Source organism: Buceros rhinoceros, unplaced genomic scaffold, assembly GCF_000710305.1.
Source record: "Buceros rhinoceros silvestris isolate BGI_N320 unplaced genomic scaffold, ASM71030v1 scaffold17815, whole genome shotgun sequence".
NCBI classification, from domain to species: domain Eukaryota; kingdom Metazoa; phylum Chordata; class Aves; order Bucerotiformes; family Bucerotidae; genus Buceros; species Buceros rhinoceros.
In genome coordinates this window covers 24,752-45,194 of record NW_010412461.1, presented here as the reverse complement: position 1 = coordinate 45,194, position 20,443 = coordinate 24,752, and the positions used below count along the sequence as shown (strand labels likewise).

Genomic DNA, 20,443 nt, shown 5'->3' with positions numbered 1-20,443 from the left:
TATTAACTTCTGAAAAATTCTCAGTGTCACAAAGATACAGTGTTGGGCTTGGGAGAATATATTCCTGTGTCTTTTGATGCCTAGTTTAATCTTATTTTTTTCCCCCCCTCCACTTTGAGCATTTCTTTGTTCCTAGAAAATAAATTAATGACCTTGTAAGTCTAGTTATTTCCAGCAGAACTTCTTCAATTTAACTCATAAGTTGGGTTGTGCCTAATGCCAGAGTTGGGGGCCTTTATTTCTGTAAATTGTTTCCTGTAACAGCATTGGGAAATGATGAATAATGAGGATAACTTTTATTTTTAACTTCAAAATTCTTGCTGTTGCTTTGAATTTAAAGTTTTATTTGCTTACAGGAGGAGTCAGCAGAATGGCGTCAGTTCCAAGCTGATCTACAGACTGCAGTGGTTATAGCAAATGATATAAAGTCTGAGGCCCAGGAAGAGATAGGAGACCTGAAGCGCAGATTACATGAAGCGCAGGAGAAAAATGAGAAGCTCACTAAGGAGTTGGAGGAAATAAAGTCACGCAAGTATGCAAAAGAAAACAGGGGTATTGTCTCTTTTGTAATGGGGGTCCGATTTTGGAAATCCGGTATCTTGGCTATTACTGAGACTCTGGAAGTTCATAAATCCTCTCACTGTGACAATCTGTATTTCAACAAGCTGCTTTATGCAAGCTTTCAGGGGTCGAAACAGGTAAACTGAGAAGAACAGTATTTATTTCTTTACAGAATATTCAGTTTGATTTTGCAAAACCAGGTTGAAGTGGAGGATTTTTCCTGTTTAACAGCTGGACATCATTTAATTTCTCCCGGTATGAAAACTAGGCAGCATTGCCTTATCGGTACCATCATCAGTTCCTCCTATTAGCAGCTAAGGCTTTTGGTGTAGGTAAAAAACCAGCTGGATTTTTACGTAAGAAACCTTCATCTGAATCTGCATGTCTTGCACTGTTTTCTTTCCACTGAAAATTGCTTCTGGTAATAATTAGAGATACTTTGTGTAGGTTTATAATTCAAACTGTGATGTATCATAGCTTGAATTAGGTACTACAGTTACATAGAAACTGAGTTGTGTCTTTCAGAAATATTAAAGTCCTTAAATCCGTAGAATAGGAACATCTTGGAGAGCACCATTTGAATCCTGACTACATTGTCTAGGGGTTGAATACACATGTAGCTATGATTAGAGTAACACTGATTGTGATGTGTATATACTACACAATTTTGTTGCACGTGGATGGGGGTTTCATAGGATACATGACACTTAATGCAGCATCCAGCAGGATATGAGATAATGCGGGCTGTGGAACTTGGGGGAAAAATGATGGTAGGAAGAGCAGACTGTTATGCTGAAAAGGCACCTTATCTGAAGTAAAATCACCAAATTAACTCATATGAATGATTCTTACTAATACATTTGGGTCAGAATTGTCATTGTTCAATTATTGTTTGCAAATGAACCTGTGAGGTTACAGTTGCACTTTTGAAGGTAGACTTGGCTTGATGATTGTTCTCAGCATATTCATTATTATCTATAATAATAGACAAAGCACAAAGAGACGATAGAATGGGACTCCTTGGAAGTGATATAGCTACTGTATTCAAGAGAACGTGGTGGGAAGGTCTGTTGCAGTGTCTGAAGCAAAAATCAGTCAATATTTAATTATTGCAGACTGTAGAAAATAGGTTGCTTTAAACAATTCTTGTCTTTGGAGTGACACTGAATACAATAACCACCATAAATATTCATATTAATATAAATCTAAATTTTTTTCAAAACGGATTTACATGCTGCCTAAAGGTGTATGCCAGAGATCTGTTCTTACCTCCTTAGTCATTTAATTTGTTTTCTGTTTATGCAGGTGGAAAAAAACTCTCCCCTCTGAGCTGATTATTTCCATGTGAAATGGTGAAATACTTAAGGCTCTATTTTTTACACGCATGTGTACATGTGTGTGTGTTTGAGAGATAGGAGCAGAAATTAAGCTGTAAATGAAGTATTGATTTGATAGAACTTTCACCTGGCACTAAACTCTCTTGCTGAGAAATAGTAAGAATTTACAGTGATAATTTAGGTTGATAATCTACTTCTAAATTACAATGGAAAGAAAACTAGATTAGTGTAATGACCAATTAGGACCATAGATTTTAATTTGGCTTTGAATTAGTGTTGATTTTTTTAAGACTTTGCACATTAAATTGTTTTTTAAATGCATTAAATGCGCTGCATATTGATTTCAGGCAGGAAGAGGAGCGTGGTAGAGTGTACAATTACATGAATGCTGTAGAGAGAGATTTGGCAGCTCTGAGACAAGGAATGGGCCTGAGTCGCAGATCATCCACCTCCTCGGAGCCAACCCCTACTGTAAAAACGCTCATCAAGTCATTTGACAGTGCCTCCCAAGGTAATTATTTTCAACCAGTGTACTAGCTGTACCAAGTTACATGTGTTGACATGGACATTTCTAATGGCTTAGCTAATTCAAGGTAAGTTGGTTTATTATACTGTCATGACCTTTAGCTGATGGCTGAAGCAAACCAACCTTAACTAGACTGCACAACAGATCATTCACTCTGGTTAAGTGCAAGCATCCTTCTTTGCCTTGCCCTTATTCTTTCTTCACTGCTGCATTGCCAAAGACTCAGATGGTTTGATTCAGTGCTCCTGTGTATTAGAAGTATATGAACACATTACACGCGTGATTGTAGCTGGAAGTTCATCTGACTTCAGCCTATTAAAATGTGAACTTAATGTGCCAGATTAAGCATTCTAAAAGCCACTATTCTGCTGAAGACAAAAAATGAAAGTAATTACAGAGGAGTAAACGTGTAGATATACTTTTAAATGCTTTTGCAGTCAGTTACTTACTGAAATTCTGAAAGATGTGATGTGGTAAAACTAGTAAGAACAAGGTGAGACTTTGCTGTAGCAGCCAGTCTGCTGTTTCACTGCAGAACAGTGCCATGCTCATGATGGCTCCTTTTCTGTGTTTCTGCTAGTTCCAAGCCCTGCTGCTGCCGCAATTCCTCGCACTCCCCTAAGCCCAAGTCCCATGAAAACTCCCCCGGCTGCTGCTGTATCCCCTATGCAGGTGGGTGTTCTATGACTGCTCTTAATCCTTTGTAGAGGACAGCATGTGAAACTACAGGTGGCAATATACAAAAATCGGCTGGCTTTGTGGGGACAAAATGATAAAGTGTTGCCTCAAGTAATTACTAAAATGTTTGGTCTAAGAAAACAGTCTGTTATGCTGTAAATACAAGATTTGGTATAATTTGGAAGTTCTTGTTAAATACTCCCAACCCTTACTATTCCTGTGCTAGTGAGAAGCATGGGAGGAAAACCGGATCTGTATTTAGTTATAGAGTTGCTGTTTGTTAGTTCTTAGTCCTGTGCCTGGCATGGAAACAGCAGTAATCCCCTTCGGGCAGTGGGCTGAGATCTGCTCAGAGTCTGTCAGCACTCATCAGTATAAATGTATCCCATATTGCGTGGGCTTTCGATAGCAGACCTGACCAGAGAGGAGTAAAATCATTGCTGATTGATTATCTTTGTGCATCTTTTACTGACTGAGCATTTGGCAAGCTGGTGACTGCACTGTATATTTTGTGCTGTCCCTTCTGAAGCTTTGTGCAGCTGCACAGGAGCCTGGGTATGCTGAGACTGCATCATCAGTACTCTAGTGCTCGCTTTACAGATCACTGCTGGTTTTGTCATCTCACCAGATGTGCGAAGTGAGATTTTGGCAAAAGCCAGCAGGTTTAAGGCCAAAGCAGATGGGACCAGATTCACAAAGGAAAATGTGCTATATGTTTTATTCCTTTAATGTGAGTAATTGTCTTGTTGCCCTCAAGATATTACTAACTGGGAGTACCAAATCTTGATTTTTACTATAGGTCAGCAAAATGTTTTGGTAATAAAACCTCTCCATGTGAACTGAAGATTCTGTATCTATATTGGCTTTTAGTGCTCCAGGAACAATACATGGAACAGACTAACTGTTCTCCTGTGCTCAGACTAGTGCGGTTTTTAATCATTTAAGGGTGAATTTCATAAAACAGATAGCCTCAAAGCAAAGAGAAAGAATTAAATGGTTTTGTGAAAGCTGCTGCTATTTCCAGTGGCTTAGTCACTCTTGACAGCAGTTTTCTAAAGTAGTTAAATGTGACGAGTTCTCTGACAGATGCTTTGCTTCTATTGATCTGTCTTTATATTTCTGTTTATTTCTGTGCTCTGTAGGAAGAGGCACACTTAATCTCGTGTTCTAAAAGAGCTTTCACAGGCAGAAGACTTTTTGAACGAAGCCTAAGGCCTACTTCACCTTATTTACCTGTAAATTAACCATGAACCGACATAATGTCTTAAAGTACTGCAAACCTGCTCAGGTTCACAGCTCTTGCGTTGATGTTCTCGATCTGCCAGAATTACTTGAATTTTGAATTCTACTTGTGGTATAGAACCAGCTTGTTAACAGCTGGATACTCATTAGTGGGAAACATTGCAGGAAAAACAAAGGGGAGGGTGTGTAAATGAAAATGGCTTCTATTGTCTTTTTGAAGAGAGGTGGTTTTCTTGAAAGTATTTGTAATTATCCAACTGGATTTTGTGACCTCAGTTATGTAAACTGCGTTTAAAGAATATTCTCTGTGCAAGAGAGAAGGGGGTTAGGTTCAAAACCAGTTTTCTTTTTATTTTCATGTTACTACCTTGTTCTCTACTGTTGTATTCTGTGCATTTTTTGTATATTTTTTTTGTCTGTGGTTTTTACTGTTTGCAATTGAAAAAGATTTTAGTAAGTAGTCACTGTGTGAGTTGACCTATCAGCGCTCACCTTATAGAAATCATCCATGGCTGAAGATCTTGAGTAAAGGCAGAAGGGTTGATCTCTCTGGGGCTGTTGCAGTGCTTATTTTCATTAATTCAGTTGCTTTTAAATGCTATCACAGGGAGAATATTTACGTGGGCACCCACCCAGAAGCTGGCGGGGGGGGCACCCACTCAGAAACCATTTTGATGGATTGGTCGCAATAAAGATTCTCTAAGTTCAGATGCATCAACATGTGCCCTCTCCGGTGTATCACTTAATTTTTGTATTGGACTGCCTTGTGTATTTCCTCAGTCTTGGAGAGTTTTTGTTTGTTTTTCTTTATAGTAGTATGTGTAAGGAGATACATCCTTGGATGTAACTCTGCAACTGAAAGCAAACTAACCCTTTTCTGGATTGAGTGGAACATAGCTGTAATTTACCGTAGTGCTTGGCAACACTGCGAAACAGTTTAGGAAGAGAATGCTGAAGAGAATACTCTTCAGAACGTAAAAACAAGCGTAGAGTTAGCCCAAAGCTTAGCTGGGCTGGTACACCATGGAGAGTGAGCAAAGCAGGTGCCTAGGGAGGAGTATAAGGAGAAGGAAGCATGTCCGCTGCTTTCCGTGAGTGCTTTCTTTTTCTGTTTCATAGCTGGAGGACTCTGAAGTAGACAGTTTTGTATTTAGTGGTCATCGCTGAATGTGAAGAACTGTGTGTGTGTGTGTGTGTGCTGAAATTGCTGCGTGAGGGGTGTTGGCATGAAGTACTGATTTTACGTATGTGAAGTGGAAAGTGATGGGGACTAAGTACCGGGATCGTGGTTGAAAGTCATGATTCCTTCCATAGCCAGCAACAGACACTGACTCTGAAGAGTCAGAAGCAAAATAGTTGGAGTTTAAGGGATTAGTTCATCCTGCTGTAGTTCTATGTCAAATTTGAAGTGTTAGGTGTTTGTTCTCCTTTACTTTTTTTGTCTCACCTGTGTGCTGGTGCCTCTTCTGGAGTTGTTACTCGTCTTACAAAAAAAAAAAATCTGAAGAGTAGCTAGCAGAAACTTTCTCTTCGAACTAGGAATGGATGGAAGAAAGTAACTGGTGATGACCTTAGCATCTTTACCTGTTACTGGAATTATGTTATACAAAGACTACTATGTAGAAACATGTAATTCCACTCTGTGAACAGTTTTCTTCATACATCACAGCAAAACTGGTCCTTAAACTTTCTAGCATTTTCTTCTACTAAACCTCAATATAGGCAAGATGAATAAGAGGAGGATCGCAAATTGCAAAGCATCTTTAATAATTTCTGGCACATTAGTCGCCTCCATGAATAGCCTCAAAAGCATGTGATTCCTCCAAACTTTTTTTTGATCCTTTCATTTAGTGTTGTGGAGTTTGGACTCTAATGTAAAGGACAAGTGGTGTTCAGCAGTTAAGTCAGTTTTAGAATGTGTTTCTAGTTGAAGAAAAAGATATGTTTATAAAGAGATTGGTAGAATCCACATGTTTGGTTGCACATCAGATGTGTTTTGTAAGTGAAATGAGGAATGGCTGATCTGCAAACTCAGCAACAGCTCAGCCAGGCAGAAAAGTTTCAGAATAAATTGTTCTCCAGGAGACTTAGGCACTACTACTACTGTGTACACGATGCCAAGTGGAACCAGATAAACATTAGTTGGTTCATTTTCTTGTAATTCGTAATGGATTAATCACTGTGTTACTAGTGGTAGTTGAAATGGTAAGATGTGTCATAAGGAACTAGCAACAGTGAGAGGGAGCCCTGTCTGCAGTGTCAATGGGAGCAAAAAGACAAACAGTTTGGCTTATAACAAGGAGACAAGACCAGTGCACAGCAAGTTATTAGCTGAGTAATACAACCACTTTCTGGCAATATCCGTAAAGGATGTTTGTTTTTAAGTGATATCCGGAAGCTGAGAAAGTGATAAAGGTACATGGTCACCCAGCACTACGCCTGCTCTGCAGGCAGCTTTGTTTCCTGGCTGAAGTTCTGTACTACACTCTTTGTAGCCACAATCCCAAAGCTAACCAAAATGAAGTATTTTTCTTTTAACCTCATTATCTCTCTATTGTAGCTGTTTACTCAGTGGGAGTGGGTGAGGGAACAAAATGGCTCTCGCTTTGGTACAGTCCTTGTCCTTTACTTAAAAACAACAAAATTTTCTGAGTGAGTGATTTGAACTGTAAAGGTAACGCTGGTTTGAAACACCAGCTCTTCTGGGAAGCTGCTGAGGGCAGTTCTATGCATGGCTCACAATTGCAGCTGCTTTCATCTGCACATTTGAAGTAATAATCTTTGTACTGTCCATGCAGAACTTTTGATATGTGAAGTGATGAAATTCTTCATGCTATATCTTGGCAAATATAGCATGTTTTCTCCATTTGATTTCTAGTACAAAAGTACTTGTAGTTTGACTCTAAATGATGAATAAGTAGCCCTGTATCCTTGCTGTGCTACAGGATGCTGCAAAGTATATACTGTTAATATTTTGACTCACAGTTTTGGATTTGCCTGTCTTGCCTACATGATTTGGCATGAGAAACATCTGACCTTTATTATCTTATGATGATAAAAAGCTTAAAGCTTTTTATCTAATCTTGGGCCAGATGGAGAGCTGAAAGTTTTCAGGATAAACATATTACTGGACTGATTGTGATTAAATATTGGAATCTAATAGAAAGGACAGGGTGAATAAAGAACGTACTATAATTTGCAATAGGCTCTCTGAAATGATTAATTTAAAAAAATAGTTGTCAGCAGTCTTCCCTGAGTCTTCAGCAACTGAGTATGAGTTCCAGTAACTGTAAGAGTTGTTACTGCATTGCACAGTTCATTTGTGTGATAGTAAAATGCTTATTTCAATGATACGCAGTGTTCAAGACTTTATGCATCTGTGATCGTGTACGTGCACTGTAAGCTGCCAGAAGCCATGCATTGCTGAACATTTTACATAAAACATGAACAGGAAAAATTCAATTCTTAGCTAATTTAGAGCAGAAGAGAAATTTAAGTGACCTGAGAAAGAAAAAATAATTATATTTAAGTATTTGTCAAATATATAATAAAATACAAAGTGTGTCTCTGCAGTTGTTCAGAGCATTTCAGTTAGGTGGTAACAAAAGCTGCTGACATCCTGAATAAAAAAATAGGAGGTTTTAATAGGATTTTTTAGCAAAGGGTAGTTTTGTGTCACTACATCATTATCCTAATTTTCCAGGAAGAGGACAGAGCTGTAAAGATATGCCTTAATAACACAAATCAAGCACTAAAATCTTGGCTATATACAGGGTGTTGTTTTAGTTTAAATAAACGCGTCAAGTTTAACCAGAACAGGTTTGTACAAACAAAATATAAACAAAGGTGAAAATTAATCCAAAAACTGCAAGGGAATTCACAGCCTTAATATGCATTGATTTGAGGATCATTTTTCAGTTTAAAGTAAACGTTACAATATTAATGCATAGTGTGTGTATACCTATTCAGACTAGCAAAAGCAACTGGTAAAGAGGACGCACCCTTTTTCACTAAGTATTTTTAAATGTTTTTTTTTTATTTCTTTTAAATGAGTTATAATGTCATATATGAGTTCATAAAACTGATTCTGTATTCCTTGTTTGTGTTTTTTTTACCTTCAAATTATGTTCGACACAAGTATTTTTCCATTTCAGAGGCATTCTGTAAGTGGACCAATCTCAGCTTCAAAACCCCTTGCTACCCTGACGGACAAAAGACCAAGCTATGCTGAAATCCCTGTTCAAGGTATTGATTCCAGTTCATTCGAACTTTCTTTTTAGCGATGCTATTAATATTTTTAAATGTTGGTTAGTATCCTAAGCATTATCATATTTTTATCAAACTGTTCCCACAGAATCATAGAATATTTCACATTCAAGTTTTTATTACTTGTGTTTGTTTCATCACACATGGTGGCATATCATAAAGATGCTTTTTTGAATTTTCGACAAAACCCTGATTGCATGCTGATAACTCAGCATTATTCTGACAGTTTGTATGTGTGCATTACTGAGATCACTTGCAAAATCAAGATAAGATGATTTCAGAGAGATCTCTTGCAGCTGTCTTCCAGATACTAAAAATACACACCTCTGGGGTTACATTATGTATTGCGTGGTTTGTTGTTTTTTCCCCAAAATGACTCAAGCATGATTGTTGGCCTTGCATTGCATGTGAATAACAAACTATAAACTTACTAAGTATTGAATCTTCAGGAGCCAGATGAAAAATTGAATGGAATTGAGTGTTGATTTATCTGTTTCCCAATATTTCTCTGATCTGTGAAGTTTGTTTTGTCTCTCAAAACGCTGTTCACAATGTGCTTTTCCTGTGAGAATGAATGGCTATCGTATGTTGGGTGTAGCTCTCTGATTTATGACTGGTTTAGGGTTTTTTATTTTTAAGATGTTTCTCAAGACAATCCCCATATGACTCCAGGCTGAATATTTCCTCTCAGTTTGGTATTCCTGAGGCCTGATGCTTTCTGAAGGGTTGGGTTTTTTTCTGTAGCAGTTCATAATAGTCTGTATGTGCCAGATTTCCTTCTTGCTTTTGTTGAATGCATATTGAGGTTACTTGTACAGTGCAGCTGGAGTTTTAATTTTAGAATCTTTGATATTTTTAGGAATATTGAAATGCCTTTCCAAGAAGATAGTTTAGGATTCTTTAATTGCTATAGAGTTCATGGGTAGACAAGCTTGAACACCAAATGAGTTGTATGCTCTACATAGTTGTTGTGGTTTTATTATAGGCAGTTAATGCAGGAGCAGGACTGCATTCCAACAGCAGTGTGCCAGACAAGATTCCTGTTGGCAACTATATGTATTTTTTAAGTACCGTTGTAGCAATGTATGTTTCTTATGTCATGTTTTCAACTAATGAATGGGGGTCTTGCTTTTTTTATCCTCATCTTCATTTTCATGGTTTTTTGTATTCACATTACTGCCTTCTAAGTGTTTCTTTACATAGGAGTATGTAAACCTTTTGTTTAGTCTAAAGGTTTTATATGAAGAAATATTTCTTCAATAGTAGGAAATAGTTTTGATGCTACAGAAAATGAATTTTGTTGTAGTTTGATTTGAATTGTTTGATTACTATTGGCAGTAGTCAAAACTAATCTTTCTGTACAGTATGTGAAGGCCCCTTTTAGACTCCACTGCATGGAGGAGGAAAAAAGCATAATTTTATTTAAAAAATAAAAAAACCCCAACAAACTGAAAGGAAAAAAAAGAATCACATGAAGGACAAAGCAATCTGCTTTACCAATCCACATTGTGAATGGTTTATTGAGTATTTTTGGCCGTGGGCTAAATGGGGATTCCTTGCTCAGCCTTTAATTTAACAATTCATTTTTTTTGTAGACCAGGGCAAGGGGATTAGTAAGAGGCCTCAGGGGAAAAGGATTAAGAAGGTCACGATGTTTTCATAGTGAACTTCATTGGTAATTATCAAGTATAGACCTTCTCTTTCATACAGATAAAATGAGTTGCTCTCACTAAAACAGCCAAGCTCAGGCACTGGTAGACGTTATTCGTGACTTGAATGTCTTACATTTAACTGGAATCTTCATGAAGGATGTTCTCTCTTCTTTTTGTCTGTCCAGAACATTTGTTGAGAACATCATCTACCAACAGGCCAGCGTCTTTGCCAAGAGTACCTGCTATGGAAAGTGCCAAATCTATTTCTGGTAATACCATGTTTTTCAGACAATTACTAAAACTAGGAACTCTCATTTCGACACTGCACATACAGATCTACTTTACTTTTTCCAGAGACAGCTTTGTTCTTCAGACCATCAAGCTCTTGTGGAAAAAAAACCTCTTTGGATATTTGGAATAGCTTATTTTTCAGCGCTCACGTTTTTTTATTGAAGTATTTGGGGAAAGAAACTAAAGTTCAGTGGTAAAATAATACTCCAATTTATTGCATCAAGAGATTTCTTTTTCATCATTTGTCTAGTGACCTTGTTGTTACCTATACGGCTTGCACCTACATACCAGATGGATGAGTGTGAATCATGTAACAGTTGACTTCTGTGTCATCTTTTTGTATTATAAATAATTGTGGTGTGCAAGATATGTGAGAAAAGAAACTGTTCTGGCTGTTACCTTTTAGTGCTTGAATGTAGGATTATTTTTCTTTGAGTGAGGCAGGGAAGTATGAAAACTAGACAAACTTCTACCCATTCTGTAGGACAAAAGAATGTTTGCAGTGAATCATTTTAAACTAGTCCGTTTTGTGACTGGCATAACCTACAAATATTCTGTAGTATTACTCATAGTTGTTGCTGCACATTTGATATTAACTTTGAATTTTTAAAAAAGACTTGCCAAATACATAGAGTGTTAGGAGTGTTTATTTACTATCAAGCTGACATCTCAGTATCAGCAGGGGCTTATAAAAATAAATTTTTAAGATTTTAAGCACAAATAGTGTGATTCTGTCAAAATTATACTTTCTATTAGCTAGGCTATTAGAACTAATTTGAGATAAATATTTTTTTAAATAACACCTATATTTGAGTAAATGGTTTCAAGAAGTAAATGTGTTTTTTAGATCATTTTGATTTGTCCTAGAAAAAAAAAATCTACCCCAAAGTGTTTATTCCTAACTTCTTGTGTCTGGTATTCATAAATCAGTGTACTGGCCCCAGGTCATTAGCAAATACGTCTCTGATACACGTGGAGAGTTGTATCTCTGATTTGCACAAACATAAGCAATGGTAACTATTGAGGTATAAAAGGTAAACCTCACACTTTTAGCAGGAAACTCTTGCATGTAGAGAAAACACAGCTATTCCAAATTTGGGTTTATAGGGTATAGTGCTTGTGCTTCCATTCAAAAGAAAAATGGTTTGTCCTTTGATAAAGTGAAGCAAGCCCTGTGGAATATGGCTGAATGGTCTCGGGTCAATCTGTAATATCTTGTTGATTATATCTCATTAATGTCCAGAGCATCACATACATGCCAATTCTTGATTAGAATTAAGTGGGGAAAAAAGCAGCTGTCATCCCTATAAACTGGTTTTGGTTTTCTTTTAACTGCTTGAAGCTTAGTAACATAACTACATGGACTAGAGAAGATTAAATGGTTTGGTGTTAATATTCCTTCTCATTCATGAAATCCTTCAAATGGAAGTAGTGATATTCCATTAAGATATATTTATCAAATTTTCTTTGCTTCAAGATACAGGCTTTATCATAAATGTTGGTAGTGCGGTCTAAATCCTTGGTATTTCCTAAGTGGAAAGTATCAAGAAAAATGTTGAAACCTAGTATTGGATATAGGTGTCTATGCATGGTTTCTGAACTAACGCTTGTTGAAAGTGTTTGTTTGCAAATGGTAAATACATTTATGGGGCATTTTCCCGCTTAGTCTCTCGAAGAAGCAGTGAAGAAATCAAGCGGGATATCAGTGCACCTGATGGAGCATCTCCCGCATCTCTCATGGCAATGGGTACCACCTCACCCCAGCTGTCACTCTCATCTTCTCCTACGGCATCTGTCACCCCTACAACCAGAAGTCGAATAAGGTAACCCCCCTCTTTTGTGGCACACTGCAGTGGGTTGATTTCAGAGCTATCTGTCTGCATATATCCACTAGCTAACATGGGCACTAAGACTGCAGACTCTGCTGCCACCCATACGGTAACAATCTTCAGTTGTCTTTGAGAGCTTCAGCAAGGGTTTTCTGCAGCATTTAGACTTTTTAGTGCTTTTAAGGTTAGTACGAAAACCTTATGTTCCACTAGAAAACCAAGCTAAGTCACATCACTAAATAACAGCATCGTATCAGTTCAGAGTACCATGAAGCCGAATTCAAGAAATGAGCTTACAGCATGTTGAACAAATCTGTGAGTGGATTGGACCCAGGGTGACCACATGATAAACCTTAACTTTTATAGTCACAGCTAAAAAAAAAAAAAAAACCAACATGACTAGGTCTTAATTCCAGACCCTGCCTAGTCTTCTAAATAGCCATGAGTGAATGGGCCTGGGTTATTTGTCCCACAGAGAAATCGTAATGCACTGTTACTACCAGTGGCTGGGCAACCTTCTTTCATTCGGAAGGTAATAAAAGAAGCCTGTGATAAATTTTTTTCCTGTCTGTAGTGTCATCAGTCAAAGGACTTCAAAGGATTTAAGCCTCATGTTATGCTTCGTAGATTGGGAAACTGGCAGACAGAGGTTAAATGACTTTCTCCAGACCATTTAGCACAGAGCTTCCTGACAAAGCTTTTGTAGAGCAGAAATATTAAAACTTTAATATTCTGAGACTTTTGCAATATGTAATAATTACATTATAAAATTGTAAAGTAATCTACAGCTGTGAGTGCTACTGAAAATTATTTTCCTGAAATCAGCTGAGACATTCCTCAGTGCTGCTCTCCTTTCCCTGGGCAGAAATGAAGTTGAGTCTGGATCTGTGGGTACTTTACCAGTAGCAATTAATATTATTATATACGTTAGCACCTCAATTTAATCTGAGTACATCTGGAGTGGGGGGGTAGGAAGAAAGACTAAAACACAGACTTAGCAAATAGCGTAACATTTCCTGGTAAAATTGTACAGTTGTCATGATGATATCGTTCTATGCCTCCTGACCGTTGATTGCAATGCTAAGCACTACGAGATGACCTAGTGGAATCTGCAGCAGTGCGTGGGCAGAGATTGACACAGTCTTTGGAACTGTCCTCAGAATGTCACTGCTGGACTTCAATTTATGTGATCAGGTTTCTCGGTTTTTTTCCCCTACCTTTTTATGAAAGTTGTAAAATAAACCGTTATTTCTGTAGTTCACTAAAACAGATACTTGCAGTTTACTGTTCCCAGTTCTAGCTGGAACTTCGTTGGCTCTTTGATTTGGAATACAGTTGACCTAATACACTACTTGCAAGATTTATATGTCAAGCCATTTCTCATTGTCTCCATACAACTTACGATAATTTATTTTCTTCAGCAGTGTTTTCATAACTGTGAGAACCTGATATAAACCATGTGCTCTTACTGGAATTTGAGAACAGGCTGTACAGCTCCCTCATGGCTAAACAGTATGCTTAGCATAAAGAGAGGGAGCTTTTAATTTGAGTTCTCGAATGTTGTCCCAAATCTCTGTTCTAAAGTTCTTGAAGTGTTGCGTAATTGTTGTTGCAGATTGAATATGCAATCGCATTGTCACTTGTTTAATCACTGATGAAAGAAATATTCCAGTCTGGGTTATTGAAATACGTATTTCTTTAAGAACTGCAGCGCAGAATTTCTTGAAGCATCGTTCTGGTTGTGTGCTGCCTATGAAGTTTAGATACAGTAACCTATTCAGATAAGTTAAAATACGCAATTAGCAACTTCCTTGTTGCCTTAAATCTCCTGAGATTAGCAGTTAGGTTTGAAGGCTCGTACTGCTGTTTTTCATGGTGAAAGACACTTACTGTTTCCTGTTTATTGTTCTGCTGTGCATGTATTTTTATCAATGTTTCAAACGTTATCTTTTTCTGAGCAACTTTGAGGTCTTGCCATTGATATTTCAGTGAAGACTGGCCAAGCAAATTGCAGTACATATACCTAAGATTAGGGCCTTGGAATATCTTGTTGTATGTGGGCACGTTGTCGTCTTTTATGCCTTGAGTGACAGATGCTGCTATGTGGAACAGTCTCTGGTGTTCTGTTGGTAGTACACATGTGTGAAGAAATCCACATTCCTTGGATGCTTTCTTTTCCCCTAGCAGGACCCGGAGAATTGCTGCCTGTTAATCTGCAGGTTTGAGAGGGAATCTATAGAATCTGTATGTCCTTTTGGAAAAATCTGTAAGGAGTAACCTAGGGAATGTTGTGAGAATCTTGCTGATATCTGCATAGAACTCTTTCAGAAAATGGCAGATGAGGAAATCTTTGCAATATGGATTCACTGATAGCTATCTCATATGAACTTTCCAAACGGAAATTATTAAAAGTAAGACCAGCTGCTGGCACACTTTATGTCCAGTAATTAAGCTCCATAATGGTGCAACACCTAGTCCTTTTTGCAAAGACTGTTCACTAGAGTGTCTATGGAAACACTGAATCATGTTGCTAGGCCACTACAGAAGAATTAAGCTCTATAATATACAATTTTTAATCAAGGTCCTTGATATGTTAGAATTGTGAAAAAATGGCCAATTTGGATATGATTGTTCTCTTCTTCCTCAATCTTTCTTTAAAGAAATAATTTCACTTCCAGTCTGCAAGCTAATTGATGGTTTTTATAGTGCCAATACTTCAAGTGGCCGATCAGCCTAGTTAGAACTGCCCCCTCTTTTTTCAGAACTCCAGATCTCAGGGAAATGTTCTGTTAATAACACCATGCTGCTGATATGCAAACTTGTTGTTTCAAGGTGACATTTGTAATCAGCCATAAAATGCAAAAGCGATAGCATCAGTTTATTCTCTTTCTAAGTACAAAATAAAGTCACTTGAGTTAGCTTAATGGTTTGAGCTGGAACTTACCATGTTGTGAGTTGAGTTTTCTAAACCCTTAGAAAAAATATCATTGAGGTTGAAAGACCTAGAAAAAAAATTTTAATTTAAAGGAAAAAGAGGAATGATTTGCTAAGGAAAGAATTACCCAGAAATAACTCTTAAGCCTCTGCATTCTCTACTCTGTTTTTCAGTCAGTAGTGCTGTACCCTACTACTTTCATTGTGACAATAATTTGCCCTTTTTTAAAAGATTTTACAATATGTATTTCTGTTGCAGAAGATACATTACAAGCTCTAAGTTGCACTTCTGTTATTACTAGGGAAGAGAGGAAAGATCCCTTGTCTGCCCTAGCAAGAGAATATGGAGGATCCAAGAGAAATGCTTTGCTGAAGTGGTGCCAGAAAAAAACAGAAGGATATCAGGTAACTGTAGAGCTGTTTAACGTTGCATACTTCTAGCCGCAACACGTTAGAATCTGCCAATGGCATAAACCGGGCTGCTCCACAGTTGACTGCATAGATTGCAGTGGCACTGGTATGTACTGTACTCTCTTCTTGGAACACACGCTACGAGTCCTAACCTAACTAACATTAATAGCTCTTTAGTCACTTTGCTCCATGTCGATAATACCTTTTTTTCTTGAAGGGCAGCTGACCTCCTACTGAGGCACTTAAACCCAGCCTTTTACAGATTGCGTTTTTGAAGCTGTATCCAAAACTTTAGCAACTTAAGGTCTAAATGAATGTTTCCCAAATGTAGTTAGAGTACATTTCTCAGATTGCAGAGATATTTTTTTGATAGGTGATTAGTGTAGGGATTGGTTTTTATTTTTGATCTTTCAATGTGCTCTCATTTAGTCTCTATTTATGAGAGAGTTTGTTTTCTGAAGGTCGCATTGTCTTGCATTTTGAATTTGGCTTACTACTGTGGTTCCAGTCTTTTTTTTTTTTTTTTTTTTACAGTTAGTCCAAATCTTATCAGAAGCCAAAAGAACTAACAAGATAACTATCCAGAGTTCTGATTACATTATTTTTTCAAAAGAATAGTGGCTTCAGCAAAGTCAACCAGGATGTTAATAGTCTGACCATGATGTATTTGTTTGGTTAACTTGTATTGAAAGTGTTTGGAGTGCACAACACAATCCTCAGTTTAAGAACTTTACTCTTTCCATGACTTGAGTCTCACAATGCAGGAGGAAGTTGAGAGCCGCATAACAGGATGATCGCCCATCCATAGGAAAAGTCATCTTTCAGTACAATGGACAGGCTTGTGATATAAGCACTCCCCCCTCTTCCTGTGGCACGTCTAGTACTGAACTGTGCTATTTCGGAGGATAAGCTTCTTTGTGGAAAGAGCCTTTCTCCTTCCCCCCATTTTAAAAAAGGCAGGATGTTTTATTTCCTTAAAAATCCTCTAAAACTGAATGCAAAAATATTTTCCCATATTGTCTGGAAATGAAAGATGAATTTGACAGTTTCCCGATCTGGTTAGGAAAAGTAATAGAAAGTATTCCAAACCTTTCATTCTATAGTTGTGTGCACATGCAAGAGCATGCCTTTGTTTATATAGATGGCTGCTTATAATTACTTGAGTTTTATAAACACTAGTAGAATAGGTTTTGAGACTTGCTGTACTTGCTTCAACAACTGTAATATCGTTTTCTGCTTTAGTTGCTACTGAGAAACCACAGCATCTGTAGAACCAATGCAAGCCTGCTTTCAAAAGAGTAAGATAATATCAGGAGGTTGTATTAACTTAGTTTTTGGAGAAGAATGTCTTTTGCTTTAAGCACACTCGTTTTTCATTTCTTTGTTGTACAGAATTTGATTATTTTCAGCATCCCCTGAAATTCAGTTCTGACTGAACACCAAGTTAGTGGTGCTCTAATGTATTAAACAGATCTAGCATTGGATTCATTATGAACAGTGCTTATCCAGCTTTCTGGCATCTCAACAACATTATCGATACCAGAGAAGCATTTTCTTTCTTCCTTTTTAAATTGAAGCTTCGCTTATTTTTAGTTTTATTTTAAAACTACATGGATTCAAAATGGACAAGCAGTAACAAGCATCAAAATAAAGAACATCTCCTTCCTCCTTCAGTCGTATTTAAGGTATTCTAGCTCTCTTCATTCTTCCCTGTCACCCAAATATTGACAGGGTACCTTTTCTTACCTCCAGCTCCTCCTAGTGTGTTATATTCTGCCACAGTTCCCTTTTATCCCCATTATTTCCCATCGTTATAACTTCTACTTTTCTTCTATACCACTGTTTGCTTTTTGTTTGCTTAGTGTCTGGGCAAGAGCCAGCATGTGCTTTTTAGAGCCACCTGCGTGCTGAGTGACCGGCCGTCTTCTCGCTGAGCTGCTAAGCGAGCCATACAGAACAGAGAAGTCCTAAATATCCCAGCCTCTTCCTCTGTAGGAATAGATCCACTTTCTATCCGGTCACTAATTTATATCCTGTCACCAGTTTAAATCGATGTTAGCTCATGTTTAGTTACAAATAAAACAGGTTAAAGGAAAAATACTCGCAGATTGAATCTGTAACAAGTTCTAAAACGACCTGGAAGAGTTTATCCATTACTTGGATTCAAGGAAAAGAAAAAAGGAAGTCAAAAAAGGCCTTTGTTTCAGAATAACTCTCTTGGTAATTTTGTCCTATTGATATTGCATCAGTTTGTTCCTAATGCAAATCTGACTAAACTATCAACATTTAAGTAAAACTCAGCCCTTTAAGTCAGTATTTTTCAAGTATGTCTTCGCCAACATGGAAAGATGTGGTTCCTTCTTCATCAGTTGCCAACGACAACCACTTTTTTTGCTCTTGTTTTTTCCCACATCACCCCACCCGGAGGTGATGTCTTACAGCTGTAAGTTTTTTATGCATACATATATGTGAATATTTATAGAAAATTATTTCAGCTGTTGCTGTCTCATAGAGAAGATGGAACCATGCACATTGAGTTAAAGGCCCATTTCTTCCCATGGAAGATTGGCATTTTGTGAATGCTAAACAATTCAAAGATGATAGTGTGCTGAAGCTCTAATTGCAGCCTGTTATAGTGGAAGGATTTTATTTAAAGCTGTTCACACGCAGTCACAGACATTTACACCAATCCACTTTCCTCCTCTGACAAATACTTAGTTACATAGAATTTATAAATATACCTTGAATATTTTTCTTTTGTGAGTGCACTATGATAAACAGGCTAACACCCAAACTGGTTAAAAACTACTAAATTGCTTCATTGTGCAGTTTTCTTTATTCAAGCAAATTTGAAATTGAATAAATTAACATTTTCTTTGAAATGTAAATGTTAAACAATATATAACTGTGTTTCAAATCTGATATTTTTTAAAGGGTACCTCAGTAGAAAATAGAAGGTTATAATAGACAATAAAAACAAGAGAAATTGTTACTGATGTAAAAAAACTTGCATGACTTTTTCTCTTACCATGTTGTCGCTTTTAATGTACATGCTCTCTGAATGTTTTTGCAAGCAGTATTTCTCCTCGCAGCTTAGGTTTGGAGAAGGGTGATCTGCAGAAGGTCATTGCAGAGCTAACAGCAGGCAGGTTCTGCATTAACTTCCATCTAGAGCCTGTTCAGTCTAGACAGTATTGCACTCAGTTACCGAGTGGAATTATTTTCAGGGCTGAAAGATCCCTAAGCCACGAAAGGGGAGAGCTGTTCTCTTAAGATAAGGGAAGGGGTTTTTAGGGCTTTTAGATAAAGGAGTGAATTACCTTTGGTTTTTAAATGAACAGGCACAAGATACTTAGAATTTGATCCTATATTAACTTTGCTCAGGATCTGACGTACTAATTCAGAGTACAGTGCCTTGTGCTGCATTTTCCAGAGAGAAGAGAATCCTCCTAGCTCCTCTAAAATGTGTGCGGTGTCATAAAACTGTCATAAATTCTAGATATCTTCAAAGCATACAGTAATCCCATCCAGCTGTTACGGAGCGTTTAACCAAGCTGGAACGCAGCTACTTTCATTTTGAGTCCACAACTAATAAAAGTCCAAAAAAGGATGTGAGCATGCATGTTCCGTGTTAGGAAGGGGACCAATAAACAGGATGCGCACATCCTTACCCAATCTTATCTACAGCAATATTTCAATGTATTTTCCATTTTTTGCCAGCATTGAGAGAGAATTCACTTCCAGAAGTGTGACACCAAGAAAGCAATTGTCACAAGAGTGCAGCAAAAATAGAATAAATATATTTTTAACCTTTCTCTAAACTTTCCATGCTTCCTAATTACAGATACACTGGAAAACCTCCTTAATGTAGCCTTGTACCTATCCTCTAATTCATGCAATGCTCCTTTTTTCTGTAAAGACCAGCTAATTTTTACATCCTACACAGATCAAAGCTGTACGTCTTACCAAAAATTTAAAACTCATTACCTACATGGCAGCAATAACCAATAACTTGTTTAGTGATCAAGTGTGATTGAATATGAATACCAAATAAATGAGTATGTCTGCCAAATGCTATGCTGAATGCACCTTGAAATCAAGCAATGCTTTAATTTGTAGTCAAGTAGTAAGTGTAGAATAACTAAACTAAAGGCCAAAGATGGTTTGGATTGCTTTTTTTTTTTAAAAAAAAAAAAAGCAAACTTGTTCTTATATACGTGTCTTTATCAACACTAAGCTAGATCATATTCTACTCAAAGTATTATATTGATTTTTTGGAACAAACACAAGAAAAGGACAAGACTGTGTGCTTACGTACATCTGTGTTCAAATAATGATCCCGGGGTGTGCAAGCTTTCCCTGGTGCTGTCTGGTTGATTCACTGAAGTAGTCACGATGCCAGAACGCTTCTCGCCTTGGTTTAAGCTGTGATGCTGTAGCCAAAAATTGCTGACTTAAGGAAGGACATGCTTCCTTTTTTCTGTTTGGCTTGGATTCTGATACAAGAGAAATGTCAACTTGTTAGACTTGATTATGACAAAATTTAGAATTAATTACGAAGCTGTCTTAATCTCTGTAAGTGCTTCAGATGTTAATATCTGAAACTACTACTGGTTTGGGTGGTCTTTTGGTTTGTTTGTTTGGGGGTTTTTTTGAGAATGACTGCTCCTTTTATGGTTCTTTCTTGTCCCAAAACTGAAAAATAACATGTCTTTG

At 37.3% G+C, this 20,443-nt stretch overlaps 1 protein-coding gene across 3 annotated transcripts in view; it reads left to right on the top strand.

The window, feature by feature from the left end:
• The window catches only part of SPECC1L (sperm antigen with calponin homology and coiled-coil domains 1-like), a 46,775-nt gene that overhangs the window by 16,903 nt on the left and 9,429 nt on the right, over positions 1–20,443 (top strand). For all 3 annotated transcript variants that reach the window (XM_010136415.1, XM_010136412.1, XM_010136414.1), the window contains 7 exons: positions 357–532; positions 2,246–2,409; positions 3,005–3,096; positions 8,499–8,589; positions 10,448–10,531; positions 12,220–12,376; positions 15,619–15,721. In XM_010136415.1, coding sequence (XP_010134717.1) covers positions 357–532; positions 2,246–2,409; positions 3,005–3,096; positions 8,499–8,589; positions 10,448–10,531; positions 12,220–12,376; positions 15,619–15,721 — 867 coding nt within the window. The remainder of the gene's footprint in view (positions 1–356; positions 533–2,245; positions 2,410–3,004; positions 3,097–8,498; positions 8,590–10,447; positions 10,532–12,219; positions 12,377–15,618; positions 15,722–20,443) is intronic.